The sequence below is a fragment of the Zophobas morio genome, unplaced genomic scaffold, assembly GCF_036711695.1.
Source record: "Zophobas morio isolate AGI-343-1 ecotype UQ-CSIRO unplaced genomic scaffold, CSIRO_AGI_Zmor_V1 ptg000014l, whole genome shotgun sequence".
In the NCBI taxonomy this organism is placed as follows: domain Eukaryota; kingdom Metazoa; phylum Arthropoda; class Insecta; order Coleoptera; family Tenebrionidae; genus Zophobas; species Zophobas morio.
Genome location: NW_026972119.1, coordinates 12,698,141 through 12,721,841, shown reverse-complemented (window position 1 = coordinate 12,721,841; position 23,701 = coordinate 12,698,141). Strand labels below are relative to the sequence as shown.

General features: G+C 32.6%; 1 protein-coding gene across 2 annotated transcripts in view; it reads left to right on the top strand.

Annotated features, from left to right (window-relative positions):
- Nucleotides 1–23,701, top strand: part of LOC135128548 (uncharacterized) — a 110,804-nt gene that overhangs the window by 52,718 nt on the left and 34,385 nt on the right. The window contains exon 3 of one of the 2 annotated variants that reach the window (XM_064055419.1): nucleotides 18,014–18,325. The exons of the other annotated variant lie outside the window; for it this stretch is intronic. Within the exon in view, the coding sequence (XP_063911489.1) occupies nucleotides 18,014–18,325 (312 nt within the window). The remainder of the gene's footprint in view (nucleotides 1–18,013; nucleotides 18,326–23,701) is intronic. 2 annotated transcript variants of the gene reach the window in all.

Below are 23,701 nucleotides of genomic sequence, written 5' to 3'. Positions count from 1 at the left end.
AAATAAAATTATTATTACATTTTTACTTCCCGAGCGTAAGCAAAGGAAGTATTGTAATCGAGTCCGTCGGCCGACTCTCTACTTTTACGTTTTCTCGATCTTTCATGACCCCTAGAAGACGAAGAAATAGGTCTCCCATTTCCGTCTGTCTGTCCGTCTGTCCGTCCGTCTGTCCGTCTGTCCGTCCGTCTGTCCGTCTGTCCGTCTGTTGTCCCGGATTTTTATTAGACAGATAATCTCCGAAAGTACTCGACCGATTGTTGTGAAATTTTGTACTTATATTAAGAATATCATGTAGATGGTAAAACGCTAACCAAAATTTGTCTAATCATCCCCACCACTAAAGCGATGACGTCACTTCAAAATTGTACATAGTAAATGGGTTTTCAATTGTATAAAATAACATAGTCCTACACATGTAGTTTACAACTCTGAATCGACTTTTCACCCGAAACGTCCAGATTTTTGGAAAAAAAATCAAAATTATAAAACAACATTTTGAAATTTAATTTTTAATCTGCTAACCAGAATGCTTTGAAATGTTGCAGATGTTTTAAGGCTATAAAGAGCATCATAAATCTTTAGTCAAAAAATATTTGCTTATCCCCTCCAAAAACTTGATGACGTCAGCTCAAAAGTTTGTGGAATAAATCATATCTAAAATGTACAAAATATGATGAGTCTGTACTTGTGATCTATCACTCCATTCATATTTTTTGGATTTGCATATACAGGGTGACTCAAAAAAATTAATGAATGCGTAAATATATTTTATTGATTTAATCAGGAACTACAAAACCGAATGCTCTGAAATCTTGCAGATGTTTTAAGGTCATAAAGAGCATAATAAATGTTTAGTCAAAATATATTTGCTTATCCCCTCCAAAAACTTGATGACGTCAGCTCGAAAGTTTGCCGAATAAATCATATCTAAAATGTACAAAATATGATGAGCCTGTACTTGTCATTTATCACTCCATTCATATTTTTTGGATTTGCATATACAGAGTGACTCAAAAAAATTAATGAATGCGCAAATATATTTTATTGATTTAATCAGGAACTACAAAACGGAATGCTCTGACATCTTGCAGATGTTTTAAGGTTATAAAGAGCATAATAAATGTTTAGTCAAAATATATTTGCTTATCCCCTCCAAAAACTTGATGACGTCAGCTCGAAAGTTTGCCGAATAAATCATATCTAAAATGTACAAAATATGATGAGCCTGTACTTGTCATTTATCACTCCATTCATATTTTTTGGATTTGCATATACAGAGTGACTCAAAAAAATTAATGAATGCGTAAATATATTTTATTGATTTAATCAGGAACTACAAAACCGAATTCTTTGAAATCCACTGCGAAAAAAACATAATAGGCATGCAGTCGTCACATTTCCGACAGCGAGGGAAGTACTGTCTAAACTCTTTAGACCAATTTTTTAAATGAAAACTAAAACAAAATGAAAAATTTCGTATTGAAAAAAGAGAAAAATGATGAAATTAGAACATAGAAAAACGGGAAAATTAAAAAATAAAAAAATAAGGAACTGAAACAAAAAATTGCAAATCGAAAAATTGAAGAAATAGAAAATTGGAACTGATGAAATTGCAAATCGAAAAACTGAAAAATTTAACAATGAAAACTTGAAGAGCATATCGTAAAATTTTTCATCTATTTTACTAAATAACTTTTTTATTATTAAGTTTAGAATAAGTGTTGGTTGCCGTTGATTTTTCATGGTAAAAATTGCAAGCGATTCATTTTTTTTAACTATACTGGGTCTTGTAAATAATAAAAACATAAAATTGATCTCATTTGCGGCGTTACCGGAAATGAGATTTAAAGAATGTGTTAACCATCAAATAGATAGTTCGATATATATTTGTGTATTAGATTTCTATTTGCAGTATTGTGAAAACGTTGTTTTTGTGTCCACTAAAGTGCATCTCTAGATGACATTGTATCAGTAGCAGGTTGAATCCCGTTCCAAAAAATGTAACTTTAAAATTTCAAAACTTCATCAAATAAGAAATAATTTTTTCATTTTGTGTTTTTGACTTCCTACTTACAATCAATAATGTTAAAATTATTTCGGCACAGTCAAAACAATAAAAAATGAATTCATACGTGAATTTAGGCTCAGGTTTTTCAAATAAATCTACATATTTTCGAGAAAGGATTTTCTTTACCTGATTGTAATTCTGAATAGAAATTCTGATTTACACAAATGAATTTAAAAACTGTGCCGACTGCTACATTTGAGCGCCAGAATTCTGGAATCCCTACATGTGTAAATATTTAATACAGGACTAACAATTACGAATACCGATTGGAATCACAGAGATGTTTCGCTTTCCAATGAATAACGAATTTATTGAATCTTTTTGCGCAGAGGAGAAATCTTTTAGTGAGTCTGCTCAATTTTCTGCCTTTTATTTCTTTAATGGATGTAAGCACGTCAAGTAATCGTAACTTTTTCTGTGTTAGAGTCTAATGATGTTTGAAGTGAAAATCATTTGCACTTTCTTTACTAAATTAAAAATAAATTCAATAATCGTACGATATGTAACTGCAAATTTCTAAAGTTGGAGATGACGTCATGTGATCGTTAGTGGGGATGATCAGACAAATTTTGGTTAGCGTTTTACCACCTACACGATATTCCCAACAGACATATAGAATTTAACAACAATCGGGCCAGTAGTTTCGGAAACACAGACAGTAATAATAAAGCAGTATTAAGAAACATTTAAATAGAAACATTCTTAAAAATTTTAGGTATAAAACTGTGACATAAATTTGAAACATATATTTTTATAACATCTAATCGATGATGTTTCCAATATCACCCGCCGCCGACTGTATCTCTTACTCTATATTTATAAAGAGCTTTCAATCAAACGACCCATCTACATCAGCATAAAAATCTGGCATCTACGTTAAAGTGTGTGTGGGCGGTGCGACGTTCGTAAAATAAAATTCAATGTACGACTAGACTTAAAGTCTATAGTCTACACCGAATGTGGGCGGCAAAAAACGAATCCACAGCTTTCCCAGCTTCTGGGTCGTTGAAACTCGTGCAAAAACGTGTGACGGGTTTAACTTACCATCCAGATGGTTAGTGTTTTGTCCCCTTATCACTTGAAAAAGGCACTTGAAATGGACAAAAAGTACGAGAGGCGAGAATTTAATTACGAGAGCGAGGAAAGAGCTGTTTGCGTGGCGAAAGCTCCCAACGAGACCGCATGTCGAGGTGCTCTACGGATCAATTAGCGGATAAGCGGAATGCGTTTACGTAATTCGGGTGAAAACAGTGCCGGAATGACCCTATAGTGTGTCAGTGTGACGTACTAGGTGGGATACATTTCCCCCGAATCGGTATACTGATTCAATGGGGCGTGGGTTAGGCTAATAGGCTTTGATTGACCTTTTTGCTAAATTTAAAAACGCCTAACGAGCTTATTACGTGAAATATGGGAAAAGCGAAATTTTTGCCAATGACGTTGCATGCAATTTTACGATTAGGTTTTAAAGGGGTTCGTGCGATATCTTGGGAGAAAATACTTATCGTGGAATTTTAACGGCGGCTGTGACACTCAATATTAAAAAAGTTTAAGGGCTTTGTTTGAAAGCATCTTCTCGGGAACTTTACTTATTTTATAAGTAATGTAGGTACTGGGGTGGATTTACAATTATAGTAGCCTGGGCCCGGAGCTTATTTTAAGAGTCTTTTTGTGGGCTGAGTGGTTTTATCAAGTAAGTTTCATTGTGATGAGATATCAAACGTTAATCATTCAGTTTTATTTTCGAAATGAAAGAAAATGTGAACATTCTATTTTAGAACGCTTAAATAATCAGTTTTTGTGTATCAAGGTGCACATTCCCAAGAAAAATATATGATGGGTAGTGTCAGTGATTGTACAACACACACAGTATTTATTTGGATGTAGAAGCGACTATTTATACGGATTATACCCCGGTTACCGAACAGATGGAGTTGTAGAACTGGAGCTCTTACTTATAGCTTCTTATGATTGTGCTTGTGTTCAGTTCTCTCTTGTTTTTTGTGTGTTTGGTTTTAATCGTTTACTGGATATTTCCTGTAAACCAGTCTTTTTATAAACTCGTATTTTGTTTTGAAATAGAAAACCAAGTCAAGCCTGTGATTATAAACCTGAGTTAGATGTCTAATAGGGTGATTCAAAAAAAAAAAATAATTTTTTTTTTCGTGTCAAAGAGGTTCAAAAGTTTCTTTTCAACGTAAAAAAATACCAGTTAAAAGTTGAGCTCTTAATATTAATATTAAGACCGTCCGCATCGCGTTTTTCTATTTCCCATAAGAATAACATGGGAAAATTTTTGTTTGCACCTTCTGATTTTTATTGCTAGCCCGTCGTGTGTCGTGAAAAAAATTCAATCACATATTTTTATAGAGAATTGAACGCTCTACAAAAAGTGTCTCCTATGATTTTGCGAGAAACCTGACTATGATTTTTTAACCCACTGATGCTGAAAATGTTCGGAAAGAGTTTTACTGGCCTTATTATAGCATAAAATTATAAACAATTACTGTTTAAAAAACTAAATTTAAAATGTGTATAAATTTTTGTGGTGATTTATTCCAATAAGACCATCAAATTTATTGTAATGCATCAAAAACGTCAAAATTTGGATAAATTTAACTTTAGCCTAAAATAACTCTTCAACTATCAGGTTTCTCGCACAATCATAGGAGACACTTTTTGTAGAGCGTTCAATTCTCTATAAAAATATGTGATTGAATTTTTTTCACGACACACGACGGGCTAGCAATAAAAATCAGAAGGTGCAAACAAAAATTTTCCCATGTTATTCTTATGGGAAATAGAAAAACGCGATGCGGACGGTCTTAATATTAATATTAAGAGCTCAAATTTTAACTGGTATTTTTTTACGTTGAAAAGAAACTTTTGAACCTCTTTGCACGAAAAAAAAAAATTTTTTTTTTTTTTGAATCACCCTAATGTCTAATCAGAATTTAGTTTTTTGGATAGTATATGGTATTTTTTTTGTAAAAAAGAAACTTAGTAAATCACAATAAAATTATGTATTTTTAATTTTTACTAAATAGAAATATACAAGGTGAGTCACTAAGCTCGCACTCCTCAAATCTCATTACTTATTAGAAACAGAAAAAAAGTTAAAGACTATGTTATTAATAAAATAGTTTATCGGAAATGTGTGTCTGTCGAATTTCAACGTGCCGAGAGGACTCGATTCTGGTTGGTCACCTTTTTCCATTTGACGTTTTTTCACATCATCAGTGTGGTTCAATCACTGACATACTAAATCTTTCCAAGGATAACTCAATTGGAAATTATGTTGGTAGTCCGATATGTCAAAAACTGTTTGTTCCCATTCCTTGTAGTCAACTGTTATCTACTAAATTTTGAGTTATTCTAGAGCAACTTTTTAAAGAACAAAAAAAAATCGCACAATTAACGGACCGATTTCACTTTTTTTTTAACTTTGCTTCACAATGTTTACAGAATAATAATAATAATAATAATACCAACTTGATGACATTTTCAATTTAACAAACACCCAAAAGATTTAATGAAAATGTAAAAGAAATGAAGAGGTAGAACTAGAATTTAAAACAAAGTGAAAAGTGGCCCCGCCCACCCCTACTTCGTTTTAATCACCCATTTTATTGGTTCTGAGACGGAAGTTTATTTTATATTGACAAATAATGGAATTTAGGACATTTATACAGTTTTATTTTTACTAAATTTTATTTTTTTGTGACAAAAGTTGGCAAATGCCATATCTTCAAAAAATAGAAGGCGGCCTTCAAAGAATAAAGGGCGGGTGGGCAGGGTTTTAGTACTTTTTAAGATACGACTAAACTATATTAAGTGTAGTCACTAAAATGCAGAGGGGGTTGGTGGGCGGGGCTATTTTTTGCTTATAAAAGACTCGGTAAGGAAAAGTTAAACTTCGCCCCGCCCACCCACCCGTCCGCTCTTTTTTTTTCTTCTGGAATAAGAAATACATTTTTTATACAAGAAACTACTTTTCCTCTTTTTATAGAAAAAAGTTACGATTAGCGTTTTTTTTACGTTTTCCACATCCACATATTAGTTTGCACTCCCATTCGACAGAAGATAATTAACCCCGCCCACCCACCCAGCCTACGTTTCAGTGATTTATTTTATCTGTTCGGAATGAAAGGTGGATCTTATACTGAATCTCATAAAATAAATCGTTAAATGAAAACAGTGCAAGTGAACAAAACAGAACTGATTTTGGCAAATGATAGAACCTTCAAGAAAATAAAGGGTGGGTGGGCGGGGCTAGAACTTAACAAGATAAGACTGATTTGGGCAAATAACACCCTCTAAGTAAATAGACGCCGAGTGGGCGGGGCTAGTATGTGATTAGATAAGACTGAACAATATAACTTGCTTATAAAATATCCTGTAAGAAAAAGTTTAACCTATAAGACTCTAGAAAAAAGCTAAACTTAGCCCCGCCCACCTCCTTTTTCCATTTTATTGAGTTATTATCAATTGTAAAATGGGAATTGAATTCTGTTTTGACAAACGGTGGAACCTAAGAGTTAAAACAAAGTAAAAAGTGGTCCCGCCCACTTACCCCTTCTCCATTTTGATCGCCCATTTTATCGGTTCTGAGATAATAAAAAGAATCTAAGATCGCAATTTTTCACTTAATAAAATATACTCCCATTTTTTACTAAATTTTATTTTTTTAACGATTTTGTCGTCAGCGTTTACACTTGAATAATAATAAATCATTTAGTAAGGTGGAGCTTGTGCGAATGGGAGGAGCATCAGCAATATTGCATTTTAAATGTGATTCTCACGTCGGGTATACTTATTTAACACGAGCTTAATACTTTCAAGATGCTTTTTGTTTAACAACTAATCTAAGTATTTTCTCACCAATGGTTTAGTGGATTTGCGTAAGATTCTAATGAAATAATAATGTTGTCGTTAATTAGCAGTATTAAGAGTAATCATTAGAATGAAGAGGGGGTGCGTGGGCGGAGCTATTGCTTGCTTATGAAAGACTCGGTAAGGAGAATTTAAAATTAGCCCCGCCCACCCACCCGTCCGTTCTCTTTTTTTTCCTTTTGAAATACATTGTTTATACAAGAAATTATTTTTCTTTTTTTATAGATAAAGTTTACGATTAGCGCTTTTTTTCGTTTTAAACTTAGTTTCCATTAGTTTGCACTCCCATTCGACAAAAGAATATAATTAGCTCCGCCCTCCCACCCCGCCTACGTTTCAGTGATTTATTTTATTTGGTCGGAATCAAAGCTGGATCTTAACTGAATAGAAATAAAATCGTTAGAATGAAAACAGCGCAGGTGAGCATAACAAAACTGATTTTGGCAAATGATAGAACCTCTAAGAAAATAAAGGGTGGGTGGGCGGGGCTAGTACATCACCAGATAAGACAGATTTGGGCAAACAAAAAACAAAGTAAAAAGTGGCCCCGCCCACCCACCCCTACTATGTTTTGATCAGCCATTTTATTGGTTCTGAGATAATAAATAGAATCTAAGATTGCAATTTTTCTCTTAATAAAATATATTTTTTACTAAATTTTATTTTTTCAACGACTTTGCCGTCAGCGTTTAGACTTGAATAATAATAATTCATGTAGATACAATGATGTTTAATTGTAAACGCCGCCTTTTTTCTCCTGACCAAGGAAATCATTTAGTAAGGTGGAGCTTGTGCGAATGGGAGGAGCATCAGCTATATTGCTTTTTAAATGTGTTTCTCACGTCTGTATACTTATTTAACACGAGCTTACTACTTTCAAGGTACTTTTATTGTTTAACTACTAATCTATTTTCTGATCAATGGTTTAGTGGATTTGCCTAAGATTCTAATGAAATAATAATGTTGTCGTTCATTAGCAGTATTAAGAGTAATCATTAGAATGAAGAGGGGGTGGGTGGGCGGGGCTATTGCTTGCTTATAAGAGACTCAGTAAGGAAAAGTTAAACTTAGCGCCGCCCACCCACCCGTCTGTTTTCTTTTTTTTTTCTTCTGAAATAATAAATACATTTTTTATACAAGAAATTACTCTTCTTGTTTTATAGAAAAAAGTTACGATTAGCGCTTTTTTTACGTTTTCGACATCCTAGATTCTATTACTTTGCACTCCCATTCGACAGAAGAATATAATTAGCCCCGCCCACCCACCTCGCCTACGTTTCAGTGATTTATTTTATCTGGTCGGAATGAAAGGTGGATTTTAACTGAATAGAAGTAAAATGGTTGGAATGAAAACAGCGCAGGTGAGCAAAACAAAACTAATTTTGGCAAATGATAGAACCTCTAAGAAAATAAAGGGTGGGAGGGCGGGGCTAGTACTTAACAAGATAAGGCTGAACAATATTAAGAGTTGTCACTAGAATGAAGACGGGGTGGGTGGGCGGTTGTTATTCCTTGCTTATAAAAGACTCGGTAGGGAAAAGTTAAACCACAGTTCTTTAAGGACCATTTACTAAATTATTACTACTTATTCAGTGTTAAGGTCCATTATTTTATTGAAGCATGTTGCTGATATAATTAAATATACATATTTAATTCCATTTTTCAAACGAGTCAGAGAAATTCCATCCGAAAAATTTAAAATTTCAAGAAAAACAAAATAAAAAAAACTTCTGCTGGAAGCAGATGCCAATTTTTTTTTATTGTTGTGTTGATTATTGCAATTACAAGCGCCTGAAGTATGAAAAAATTGATTTATTTATCAAGAGACGAAGGTCAATGTTATTTACCATATTATGATGCGAATTATTCAAAACAAAGATTCCGATAGATTTTTTTCGTTGGAAGTAGTAATATTGAAGGAATGCGACCATAAAATTCAAAACGGACTGGTTTTTTTGCAGCTGCAGAAACGGAAAATGTGTAAATCAACCAGTGGATTTTAATACATTTGGAATAATGCCAAGCGTAATTGTCTCTTTTTGACCTTTTCTAATTCTTCGGAGTATACAGAACATTGCGTTCGACGATCGTTCGCGTTTTTGTTCGCATATTCTGAAGTTGATTTGCTCACTATAAGGAGCCAAATTACTGCGTTATAACGTCGGCGGTTTATAAAGTACGGCGTTCATACACACTGCTAACATAAATTTTACAATAATCTGGATTTCTAAGGGAGAAGTAAAGGCGGATTCATCAATCACAAGTACAGACCTATGTTATTTTATGAAATTACAAAGCAAGATTTTGAGGTGATATTATCAGTTTTTTGGAGGTACGGTTCTGTAATCTCTAAAGCCATATTCTTTATTTAATCAATCAAAAAATTTATTGTTTTATTCGTTAATTTTGCTTGGTTATTGTGTATAGGAAATTTCAAAAGAATTAAAATATGTTATTACAACACAAAAACAAGGCCCAAGGCATATTTTAATGAACATTTATTTATTGAATAATTTTTACGAGTTATTCCGTAATCGACAAATTTAAAACGTGAAAAATTGAGATGACATCATACAATTTTTGATGGAGATAAGTAGACAAATTTTGGTTATTGTTTGATAATTTTCACGATAATATTAAAGTACACATAAAATTCCACAGTAATCAGTCCGATAACTTTAGAGATTATCTGTACAATAAAATAATCTTCCAACAGACAGACAAACGCCGACAGACAGACAGACGCCGATGACAACGTGGCAAAAAGTGCAGAAACAAAGTATACATTTTGCAAGCAGTTTCTGAGAATATAAACTGCAATTCTTGTCTTCATACATTTCCACCATAAACGTACCGTATCTTTTGTGAGATAATTCGTTAGGAGCTTCTTTTTAGACTGGGGAAAAGTTAACTTCTAGTCTCCATTCCTCCAGAACGAACTAAAATTAAAAAAAAAGTAGTTACCCATTCGAGAAAACGCGTTCATTGAACCACATATTTTCCTTTAATAGTAGCTTTCAAGTCTGAAATAATTCGCTTACGGAACAGCATACTACAATTAATAAGAGTAGCAGATATGAACAGCCTTTTACTACTGCTATTAAATTAACCTTAACAACAGTACCGTGTAATACTACAATTGGTCGTTCAACTTCACAATTATTTTCGCGCACCCTTGGTAGACGCTTTCAGCTCGAAGTATTTTGTTTCTCTTCACAATATTACGAACTTCGAAATAGGATCATTTATTGATAAGGACGAAATACGTTGTCCAGGAAAAGACTTCTTAAGATACGGTCGGTTGGAGTTGCCTCGTGAAACATGCGTTAAAACAATTGAGAGCGTTTGAAGTGAGTGCCACTTCGGCATCCTACACAAAGTGTTGCCAATCTGAGGGAAATTGGTTTTTACCTAACCAAAATTGGTCTAATTATCCCCACGAACAATTTGAAGACGTCATCTCAAAATTGTAAATCTTGTTTCAAATGTGTCAAAAATATTTTTCTGAACTAAGTTTGAGTCTGAATTTTTCGAATCACGCGAAACTTTAATTGAAAGTTCTGTAGTGCCTCGTCCGCATCAAGTATTTAGTTCTTTTGTCTATCCTCTTTAACGTATCGTTCCTCTAATCACTCCAATTGAGAATTTAGGACTACAGTGGCAAGGACGAAAATCCGGGGATTGTTTTATTTTCATGCTTCTGTGTTCGAATTTTCGACGGATGTTGCACGGTTTACACGTTTTACGAGAGGGTCGAGCTCGGTTCGTTGTAATGAAAATAAATTCCTTCTCTCCGGAATCGCGCCACGCCGTTCCGGGATTACGTTCCTCATGAATTCATGCCAGGAATTAATAACTAATAATGCAATCCTGTCGACACTGTTATATTTTGAGGTTGCTTCGTTAGTTAATGAAGAGGGAAAAATTGAGGTGAAAATAATTGACGCGTTGAGTGGATTACGATATCGATTGAACGCAGCCGCTAGAATGAAACACAGGGTGATACCAATTTTTTGGACATTTCAACTAGTTAGTTTGAAGGATATTAGTAGATATTATGGTAATTTGTGTCAGTTTTGTACTAGATACCATCAGACACCGTTCAGCACTCAGTGCTAAGTGGCGCGTTTAACCTAGACACAGTCTTCGATCAATTTTTTCAATTATTTTTTAAATCTGAATGTAATTTTACCTCCGAAGCGATAAAAATAGAAATGTTATAGCAGGATCAATCAAATCAAAATTTCTCGGAAAAATTAACGATTAACCACTTGTTGAAATATCACGTTCCGTGTGTAAAATTATTTGCACAGATCCGCTCATCTTTGAAATATAACCAATTTGGTATTGATTGTGGTTGCGAAGGGAGGGAAGCTCGATGTCGGTAACTTTACGTATGTTTTGTACCGTTGACAGTTCAGATAAAGGTGATCGTGAATTTAACCTCTGTGTTCATCGATTGTTCTGCGACGACGCTTCCTCATTGTCTGCGAGCTTTGTGCCACCCTGTATACCTCGAATCCGAATAATATAATTAAGTTTAATTAAGATATAGTTGTCGCAGCAGTCGTTGAACTTTGAAACTTTCTCTAACTAGAGTTAACTTTAGAACTGAAAGTGATTTCAGGAGTTGGTTATGTGACTTCAGTTTAATGTTCTCTTTATTATACAGAAGTAGTAATTGAAATTATTGCCTGGAAACGGGGGTGATTCACTGTTGTCTGGAGAAATGAAAACATATGGGTAATTTTAGGTTGTTGCTTTTAATTTTGTGTTTCAACGAGAGTTACAGAGTTGCCATTTGATTAGGATTGTGGTGTTCGGTATGTTTACAGGGTGTCCCAGTTGATTTGTTCCACTTAGTTAATTGAAAAGACCGAAATTTGAAGTCTAACAGGGTTAATTGACGCAACGAATCTATAAAATGGATATTGATACTGGTTTGTGGTTTTTCTTTCATTCTCCTCATATGCATATTTTAAAAAGAACTAATCCGTCTAAAATAATTGACGCCACGCACGCAAACCGAAAAAATCTTGATCAATTATGGTGCGTGCCATGTTATCGGACTCGGCTAACGCCTCGTCTTATAATTCCCCCGAGTACAACAATAAAATGGTAACTATAAAATAACACAATTGAGTTTTGTATAAGACTATCTACAAATTATTGAAGCATTTGTGTATTTTAGGAGGTTAAATCCAGCAGATTTTTTATTAATGTATAGGCGGGATTTATTTTAAAAAATTCCAAACATGTCTTTAGTAAACGGAATTTCAATTTTTAAAAATAACATATTCGTATACTTGTGGTTTATGAATCCGCCTTTTCCTTCCCGAGCGTAGCTAAGGAAGTATTATAATCGAATCCATCTGGCGAGTGCCTACTTTCATATTTTTTCCATGTGTCTGTCTGTCGGCGATTTTATTGGAACCAAAAAACCAACCGAACCAAAATTCATTTGTTCGTCTACACTAAATATTTGATGACGTATTTACAAAATTTTGTTTACCTGTAGCTCATTAATCCATATTTGCTTTTAGTTCAATTTATAGGGGTTATAATTAATTTTAATTAAATAATTTTCAATTTTGACAAAGAATTCTTGTCACTAATAGAATCTGTTGAACTCGCAATAAAAAAAAACACGAAAATTCTTGAAAAAATTTGGAGAAAATCATACCTTTAAATTGTTGCAGACATGAAGAAAAGACTTTTAAAAACCAATGTTTAAATTACCATCACGAAATTGAGAAACATTTTTAACAAAATTACTACTTTCGGTATTACTTGTCTTAATTGTTCAATTAATTTTATTTACACATCTGTTTAAGTTGTTTCTTCGTCCACTATTTACACAAACACCTAAATATAGATAAAAAAAATTTTTATATACCTAAACGAAAAAAATTTGCGTAGGAAATTTAACATTTGCATAAAATTTATGTAAATTTTTACTTCCCGAGTGTAAGCGAAGGAAGTATTGTAATCGAGTCCGTCGGCCGACTCTCTACTTTTACGTTTTCTCGACCTTTCATGACCCCTACAGTACGAAGGAATATGTCCAAAATATAATGGGTCTTATACTTGTGATTTATCATTCGATTCATATTTGTTGGATTCGCGTATACAAGGTGATTAAAAAAAAAATAATGAACGCATTAATTTATTTTATTGATTTAATCAGGAACTGCAAAACCGAATGCTTTGAAATCTTGGCAATGTTTTAAAGTAATCATAAGCATGGTAACCTTTTGACCAAAATGTATTTGCCCATCCTCCCTAAAATATTCATGACGTCACCTTAAAATTTTGCTGAATAAATTCAATCTTAAATGTGCAAAATATGATGGTTCTAAAGATGTGATTTATCACTAAATTAATATTTCTTAGATTTGCATATACGGGGCGTCTCAAAAAAATTAATGACTGACTCAATATATTATTTTGATTAAATTAAGAATTGCAAAACTGAATACTTTGAAATCTTGCAGACGTTTTGAAGTTATTCTAACCATGTAACCAAATATATTTGTTTATTCGCCCCAATAAATTGATGACGTCATTTCAAAATTTTGCCGAATAAATTCTACCTAAAATGTGATTTTACATTGCATTCATATTTTGTAGATTTGCCCCCTATTTTCTCAGAGGATATGTCATTTGGCAAAATTAGTCTTATCTTAACAAGAATTAGCCCCGCCCACCCGCCCTTTATTTTCTTAAGAGTGTATGGCATTCGCCAAAATCAGTTTTATTTTGGCAAGTAGTAAACCCGCCCACCCACCCCCTATTTCCTCAGAGGATTATGTCGTTTAGTCTTATTTTAGCAAATAATACTAACATTTTGACAAATGACATACCTTTTAAGAAAATAGGGGGCGGGTGAACGGGGCTAGAACTTGACAAGATAAGATTTATTTTGGCAAGTAACAGATCCTCGGAAAAAATAGGGGCGGGTGGGCGGGGCTAGTACTTGCTAAGATAAGACTGATTTTGCCTCTATTATTCTTGTAAAAACTTGTTAAATTTAAAAGGTGTTAAATTGCAAATTTCCATAGTAACGAGTTAAATTCCTAAATCTGATTGGGTGTTTTTTTTGTGTTTCATTTTACTTCAGGAGCAAGAGAAGTTCTGTTGCGACCAATTTTTTTGTGTTTGTCTACCACATCCAACTTTTTTAAATTACATTCTATATATTTTTTAGAGATTTTAGTAGAGTTTGTTTTTCTGAATACATTAATGTATCAGACTTTAATCATCCCTACTCCGCCACTGTCTTATGATTCGAACGCAATATCTTACGACAGGACACTGTATTAACTTGTTTGTATTGGCTCACCCGTCATAGCAAACGGATGAACAATTTCTCTATAAAAATATGAATGTGTTGAAATTGAGCAAGGCTATGCCTGTATTTCTAGTGAGTTTTCTATTTTGAAAATGTTCCGATCAACATTATTTCAGAAAGGGCACGTATGTCGATTCCAATAATAGCAATAGCAGTGAAAAAATAAAAAAAACATACCACATTCGAACTGGCGCGATTTTCGGCTTACAAGTTCGAATCTGAGCTTGAACTTTACACCATAGAGGTTCTGGATTTTTCAACGTCAGTTAACCATCATTTTAAATATGTTTACATCAATTTTCTTAAAAAAATTTAAGGAGAAATAATTTTTCTTACATATGATCCAAATTTCAATGATTTGTTGTTAATGAAAAATTTGGAAAGGAGGTAGGTAATTTTTTGGAAAAATAGTCTGTGCATTGTGTTGATTTGAAATTTACTAGTCAAAGTGAATAAATATTTCAATTATTTATGCTAGAATAGGAACAGTAAGTTTAACGTTTCGACATTTCATAGCCCCTAAATTATGGCAAAACAGGTTCCCGTTTCCACCTATCTGCCGTATGCCTAGATTTTTATTATAGTTTTGGAAATTTCATTCTACCCTATCAAATTTTATTGACAAAACGGGACGGACAGTAGTACCATGGTAAGAAATATTTATGGCTCACACCAGTTCATCCGAATTTGTAGAACATTTAGCAGGCAGTTGTACTCATAAAATAATGGTCATTTTCGTTCCTGAGTAACGATGGTCCCTGTCCAAACCTGGATTATTCTGCTTTGTAACATTTGGGGATTACCGGCACGCGACAACTTTGAGCTGTAAATATCTCTTACTATTGTACTACTGTCCGTCTCGTTACTGCCACTAAAATTTTATAGGGTAGAGTGAAATTTCCAAAACTATAAATAGATAATTTCCGAAACTACTGGATTGGAACTGTACTTACTCTTTATGAATCAGTCTTCAAATTTTCCCAAGGCATCCAAATTTTCTTAAAAAAAAAAATCAAAATTGTACGTCGTTTTTACCAGTATATGCGGAGTTCGTACAAGGTTATTCGTTACACTGGCATTTAATCTTCGCGTTTGGAGGCGAACATTTCTCAAGTTCAAATATTGCATGGGGTTTTAGTTTTTTGCAGTGTTACTGCTATTATCTGACTATTATATTTTGTTACTATTCCAGTGTTTTATTATTAAAATTTCACTGCACGTGTCGGATTTGACATACATGTCCTTGCTAAAATAATGTTCATCGGAAAACTCACTAGAAACAGGCGCAGCCTTGCGCTTTATCATACATACTTTTAAGCAATTGTTGTTAAGTTAATAGAGTGTGTTTCCGTAACATAATGCGTTCGAATTAAAGGTAGTGGCGGAGTATGGGTGATTAATATATATATAATACATATATTAGTAGTACTTTTTAAGATAAGATTGATTTTGGCAAATCACATATCATTAAAGAAAATAGAGGGCGGGTGGGCGGGACTCGTACTTGCTAAGATGAAGTTGATTTTGGCAAATGACTTACCTTCTAAGAAAATAGAGGGAGGGCGGGCGGGCGGGGCTAGTACTTCCTAAGATAAGGTCAGACGAAGAATTTTACAACATCTTGTCAAAATTTACTATTTTACCTGATTTTTTTTTAACAGCATAGGTGCTATTACTTGCCATTTCCAGTTTTAAATCTTTTTCAATATATTGTAATTTGACACAATATATTGAAAAAGATTTAAAAAAATGCAAAATGTATAATTTCTACCTTATTAACAATCACTTAAGGCTGGCGTCTGGTTCGGTTTAGCCCTATACTAAATACATTGAAAACATCGTCGCGGTTTCCGGAGTTGCATTTTAAAAATATGAGATATATCGCTTTAAAAAAATTATATTTCGAATTAACAAACTTCAGTCCAGGGGACCTCCATATTTATATTCATATCTAGTATGGAGTTTAAAAAAAAAAAAATAAAGTTGAACAACTTTTACATCACATTTTAACCGGCACATTGATGCATTTTTTGACGAAGTGCTGAAGTTTTTTGCATTCTGAGATAGGAGGTCCCCTGGGGAAAAGTGTCAGCTTTCTTTTGATACTATTTATAATATTAAAAAATCCACGACTGAGGTAAATAACTCGCGAAAATTCAAAATCTATTGAAACGAGAAATCGGCATTAAACGAGCTGTGATGCGGTAGCAGAATGCAGGTTTACTTAGATTCTGACTTGGTTGGAGATTTCAGTATTTTAAAAATGCAATTCCGGAAACTACGACGATGTTTTCAATGTATTTAGTATTGGGCGAAACCGAACCAGACGCCATTCAGTGTCATTAGGTAAAAAAAGATGCCGTAGAAACTTAATAAAAATTCCATGGCAGTTACACGTCTAGAAACTGTGGAACGTTATATAACCCACAATTTTTGTGTCAAAAAGCTGCTTTATTGCACTCGTTGCAATCGTTACTTTATTACAACTCATAAACTAAACTAAAAACTGAACTATCGATTTTTATGTAGAAATAACTTTTGCTGTTTACTGCAAGTTATTAAGTGTTGTTACATTACAAAAATTAATACACATAAAGTGTGCAAGAAATTATTCTTGAGGATAATTACTACGTCCAGTGATTGTTTCATGGGAACGGAAACACACGTAATAAATTAACACTAACACATTTATTATGATCGTGGACATCAACATCAAATCCTCAGTAGAGTAATTGAGTTTATTTTTACATTTTTTTTACACTTTAATAAAGTTTTATCGAGTGAGGTAATAATCACTTAATAAATACAACAAAAGTAAAAGACTGAGAACACAACCCTGAGGTGCGATTCGTATTTGAATAAACAAATAGGAGTCAGAAACGAACTGAACTTTCTAAAAGTCACGAACAACATATGATTTATAGCACCAAAAGTCCTTAAAAAGTCTGCCCGATATAACTTTGTTGTGGAAACTGGATTATTAACGTAATATTTGTAAGCGTTGATCCTTGGCCAATATAAATATTATTGGGTGTTAAAACGCATACGAAGTGCAGCTGCATTGATGAAATCTAATAAAAATTATGCTTATAGTTTGCAATATAGAGGGTTTTTAATTTTTTTTAAATTACATATAAATAAATAGACTACGTACTTTTCTTAAAAGCTTTTCAACGACGTGCTACAAGATTGGTAGTCCCATTTATAGTATATGTAGTTCGAAGCTTCGTAAATTGGGAAGGAAAGTCTAACCAAGAAACGCGTTTTTCTTCAGAAAAAAATTAAGCTTCGTACAAATAATTCTCATCGCACCCTTTATTAAATTTGAAATGATGAATGTTTCTTAAATTCGCGCAAAAAGAACAAAATTAAATTGTCTGCGAACTTCCAGCTTGTGCGTAAGAAAATCAACAAATTCTAAATTCGTTACGTTTCCCGCTCGCCCAAAACCGCAATCGTTCCAATATTATTGAGGAGTGCTCCGTTGGATAAACAACTTTTTCATTAAAATCTCCGAAGATGTAAACAGTTTTCCGCCATTTAAACGCCTCATCTCATTTTCCAGATGTTATTCGCATGAATAACACATCCGACTTTCCGATAAAATCGGGTCGAACCCAAACGCAATTGAGCGAACTCCTCGTCTCTGGAACGAACTTTCCGTTTGCACGGTGACCATCGTTGCTTTATTGTTGCAGAGAGGAAGTGCGCGACCACAAGGTGAAATGGGGTGCAAACTTCTCCTTCCCTTGTAAGATGTTAGCGAACGCTTCAACTGGTGTCCTGGAACGCTGCGTCCTGAGGATATCCGTGAGGAAAGAATGCAAAGGAGGGCGCTCCTTCACGAAGTTGGGCTTTGTAGACCTCAACCTGGCGGAATTTGCGGGGGCCGGGCTAATGCACAAGAAAGCTCTGCTGGAGGGATATGACGCGAGGCATCGCCAGGACAACAGCATGCTCAAGTTTTCCATTGCCATGCATATGCTATCGGGTGATATACTCTTTAAAGTGTAAGCTTTCAACTTTATTGTTAGTGTTTCGTAGGATGTTTTCAATTTTTGGGGTTGTTAAAGCGGAAAGGTGACGAACAGAAATCTTCCTCGTGATATTTAGTGTTCTTGCCTTCTATTGTAAAGGTCGAGTCAGAAAGCTGAAGTAATTTGTAGCTTTAATAATCCGAGATTTCTGCTAGCGGGTGATATACTCTTTAATGTAAGATTTCGACTATACATACATTTACAAAGGGTCGTAAAGGCATTTATTTATTTAGGGTGTTTTTGAAATACATGTACTAAAAAAAATAGAGTTGGCTAGTGAGCCTAAGAGGCCTCAAAAATTTCATTCCATTTGATGAATCACTGGGCGTGGGTGGTACTTGTATTTTTATAAATCTTAGCAACTAAAAAGCCACAAAAAAAATTCTCATGTCTAATGATTGTAAAATTTATCAGAAAAAGAGTAGTAAGGTAGGCAGATTGTGCTACTCAAGCTAAACAGAGAGAAGCTTAATTAAAAAAATAGTGGATCAAACGACTCTGTGGAAACAACACATAAGGAAGACAATAACTTGAAGTCGTCAAACCTAAATAAATTATTATCTTTTTTATTTTATAAAATAAAAATCCGTGTTGAGTTTTCACCCTAAATATACAGATTTTTGGAAAAAATCAAATTTGTATTACAACATTTTGCAATTTAAATTTGAAACTGCAAAACCGAATGCTCCGAAACCTTTTAAGTTTATCGTAATCGTTAATCAAAATTTATTCTTGTATTCTCTCCCAAAAAATTGATGACGTCATCTCAAAACTTTGCCTAATAAATCTCTGAAATGTGCAAAATATGTAAGGGACTTAAAAAAATCAATGAATAGGCCATTTATTGTATTGATTAACCACTCACCCCTTTTTTTCCGAAAATTTTGGCAATACAGTACTGATATTATTAATGTATATTGTGTCTATCCAAAAATGTTAATGATGTCGTCACAAAATTTTGTAATGAAGAAACTCACTTGTTTGATTCTCCATCTTTCCATTTTTCGAGTTCTCAATTCCCGATTTTTCGGTCTGTTGATGTTTAGAATTTTTAATTTATCAAATTTTTCCATTTTCCGAGTTCTCAATTTCTTGATTTTCGATTTTTAGTTGCTTCGAATTTTCGCCTTTTTGATTTTTCGAATTTTCCATTTTTCGAATGGCCAATTTTTCGTTTTTTTTGGTTTTTGTCGATATTTCAATTTTTGGCTTTCTCCAATTTTAGTTTTCTCTTTTCTCAATTTCTCAATTTCCCAAATTTTTATGATTTCACTTATTTCGATTGTTCAATTTCTCGATTCGACTTTTCGAATTTTCAGTTTTTTTTATTTTTTGGATTCTCCATTTCGCAAAATCTTCATTTTTTGATTTTTCGAATTCTCAACTTTTCGTTTTTTCAATTGTTTGAATTTTCGAATTCTCGGTTTTTCGAATTTTCAATTTTTTGATTTTTCAATTTTCCGAGTTCTCAATTTCTTGATTATCGATTTTCAGTTTTTTCGAATTTTTGCTTTTTTGATTTTTCGAACTTTCCATTTTTCGAATTCCCAATTTTTGGTTTTTTCGGTTTTTCGATGTTTCAATTTTTGAAATTCTCCAATTTTAGTTTTCTCAATTTCCCAAATTTCCGATTTTGCATATATCGAGTATTCAATTTCTCGATTCGATTTTTCGAATTTTCAGTTTTTTTCATTTTTCGAGTTCTCCATTTCGCAATTTCGTTATTTTTTAATTTTTAGATGTTTCGAATTCCCATTTTAAGGTTTGGAGTTCTCAACTTTTGGTTGTTCCAATTGTTTGATTTTTCAATTTTCCGAGTTCTCAATTTCGTGATTATCGATTTTTAATTTTTTTCGAATTTTCCCTTTTTTGATTTTTCGAACTTCCCATTATTCGTTTTTTAGGTTTTTCGATGTTTCAACTGTTGCAGTTCTCCGATTTTAGTTTTCTCAATTTCTCGATTTTTCAATTTCTCGATTTCCCAATTTCTCAATTCCCCAAATTTCTGATTTTACATATTTCGATTGTTCAATTTCTCAATTTCGCAAATTCTTCATTTTTTGATTTCTCCATTTTTCGAATTTCTGTTTTGGTTTTTAGAATTTTCAAATTTTCGTCTTTTCAATTATTTGATTTTTGGATTTCTCGATTTATCGAATTTTCAATTTGTTTTTTTTCCATGTTTGAAATTTTGGAGTTCTCCAATTTTAGTTTTCTGAATTTCTCGATTTTCCAATTGCTTAATTTCCCAACTTGCTGATTTTGCTTATTCGATTGTTCAATTTCTCCATTTCTCCATTTCCCAATTTCGCAGTTTCTTCATTTTTTGATTTATCGATTTCTCGAATTTCCATTTTTATTTTTTGAATTTTCAACTTTTCGTTTTTTCAAGTGTTTTGATTTTTCGAATTTTCAAATTTTTGATATTTCGATTTTCCGAGTTCTCAATTTCTTGATTATCAATTTTTAATTTTTTCGAATTTTCGCATTTTTGGCTTTTCAAACTTTCCTTTTTTAGAATTCCCGGTTTTTCAGTTTTTAGGTTTTTCAATGTTTCAATATTTGGAGTTCTCCAATTTTACTATTCTCAATTTCCCAAATTTCTGTTTTTGCATAATTACGATTGTTGAATTTCTCAGTTATTCGATTTTTCGAATTTTGTTTTTTATTTTTCGATTTTTCGAATTTCCATTTTGAATTTTTGAATTCTCAATTTTTTGATTTTTCAATTTTCCGAGTTCTCAATTTCTTGCTTGTCGATTTTTAGTTTTTTCGAAATTTTGCCTTTTTGATTTTTCGTTTTTTCGGTTTTTCAATGTTTCAATTTTTGCAGTTCTTCAATTTCTCGATTTCCTCATTTCTCAGTTTCCCGATTTCTGATTTTGCATATATCGATCGTTTAATTTCTCAATTTCGCAATTCCTTCATGTCTTGATTTTTCGATTTTTCGAATTTCCATTTTGATTTTCCGAATTTTCAATTTGTAGATTTTTCGAATTTTTAGTTTTCTCACTTTACAATGTTTCAATTTTTGGAGTTTTCCAATTTTAGCACGTATTCTCAATTTCTCGATTTCCCAAGTTTCTCAATTTCCCAAATTTCTGATTTTGCGTATTTCAATTGTTCAATTTCTCGGTTCTTTGATTTTTCGAGTTTTAATTTTTTTTTATTTTTCGAATTCACAATTGTTCCATTTCTCGATTTCGCAATTTCTTCATTTTTGATTTTTCAATTTTTCGAGTTCTCAATTTCTTGGTTATCGATTTATAGTTTTTTCAAACTTTCCATTTTTCGAATTCCCAATTTTTCGTTTTTTTCAATGTTTCAATTTGTGCAGTTCTACAATTTCTCGGTTTCTCAATTTCTCGATGTCTCTATTTCTGTTTCTTAAATTTCTGATTTTACATATTTCGATTGTTCAATTTCGCAATTTCTTCATTTTTTGATTTTTCGCTTTTTCGATTTTTTTAATTTTCCAATTTCTTAAATTCGTGATTTTCAATTTTTAGGCTTTTCGAATTTTTGATTTTTTGATTTTTCGAATTTTCCATTTTTCGCAATCCTAATTTTTCGTTTTTTCGGTTTTTCGATGTTTCAATTTTTGGCATTCTCCTATTTTAGTTTTCTCGTTTCTCAATTTCCCAATTTTTATGATTTTGCTTATTTCGATTGTTCAATTTCTCGATTCGAATTTTCGAATTTTCAGTTTTTTTTATTTTTTTAAATCTCAATTTCGCAAAATCTTCATTTTTTGATTTTTCCATTTTTCGAATTTCCGTTTTGATTATTATTCGAATTCTAAACTTTCCGATTTCTCAATTTTTGGAATTTTCAATTTTTTTTCATTTTCCTATTTCTCAAATTTGTGATTTTCGATTTTTAGATTTTTCTAATTTTTGGTAATTTCATTTTTCGATGTTTCAATTTTTGGAGTCCTCCACTTTTAGTATTCTCAATTTCTGGAGTTCTCAATTTCTCAATTTCCCAAATTTATGTCTTTGCATAATTACGTTTGTTGAATTTCTCGGTTATTCGATTTTTCAAATTTTATATTTCGATTTTTCGAATTTCCATTTTGATTTTTTTTCGAATTCTCAATTTTTTGATTTTTCACTTTTCCGAGTTCTCAATTGCTTGATTTCTCAGTTTCCCGATTTCTGATTTTGCATATATCGATCGTTTAATTTCTCAATTTCGCAATTTCTTCATGTCTTGATTTTTCAATTTTTGAATTTCCATTTTGATTTTTCGAATTTTCAATTTGTAGATTTTTCGAATTTTTAGTTTTCTCATTTTGCAATGTTTCAATTTTTGGAGTTTTCCAATTGTAGGACGTATTCTCAATTTCCCAAATTTCTGATTATGCATATTTCAATTGTTCAATTTCTCGGTTCTTCGATTTTTCGATTTCTCGAGTTCTCAATTTCTTGGTTATCGATTTTTCGAGTTTTCAATTTCTTGGTTATCGATTTTTAGTTTTTTCAATCTTTCCATTTTTCGTTTTTTTCAATGTTTCAATTTTTGCAGTTCCACAATTTCTCAATTTCTCGGTTTCTCAATTTGTCGATGTCCCAATTTCTGTTTCTTAATTTTCTTATTTTGTTCAATTTCTCGACTTTTTTAATTTTCCAATTTCTTAAATTCGTGATTTTCAATTTTTAGATTTTTCGAATTTTTGGTTTTTTGATTTTTCGAATTTTCCATTTTTCGAAATTCAAATTTTTCGTTTTTTCGGTTTTTCGATGTTTCAATTGTTGGAGTTCTCCAATTTTAGTTTTCTCAATATCTCGATTTCTCAATTTCTTGATTTCCGAATTTTTCAATTTTCCAAATTGCTGATTTTGCATGCTTCGATTGTTCAATTTCTCGATTCTTCGGTTTTTCAGTTTCTCGATTTCTTAATTTCACAATTACCTAAATTTTTGATTTCTAGAATTTCCACCTTGGTTTTTCGAATTCTCAATTTTTCGTTTCTTCAATTGAATGATTTTTGGATTTTTGGATTTTTCGATTGTTGGATTCCTCATTTTTTCGATTTTTCAATTTCTCGATTTCTCGAGTTCACAATTTGTCAATATCTCTCCTTTTTTTGATTCTCAGTTTTTCGATTTTTCTCTTTTACTTCCCGGACGTAAGCTGAGGAAGTACCTATACTAAGGGTAACGTACCAGTTTCATGTTTTCTCGATGTTTGATGACCTCTAGAGTACGAAAAAAGTGGTCTTCCGTTTTCGTCCATCTGTCAGGGCTCATAAAATTCGACAAAAATAAAATTTCTAGCTAGAATTTGACGGTTACCTTGATATCGTCGATTCTGCATATCGCAAGTGCGTCATGACGATTAGAATCG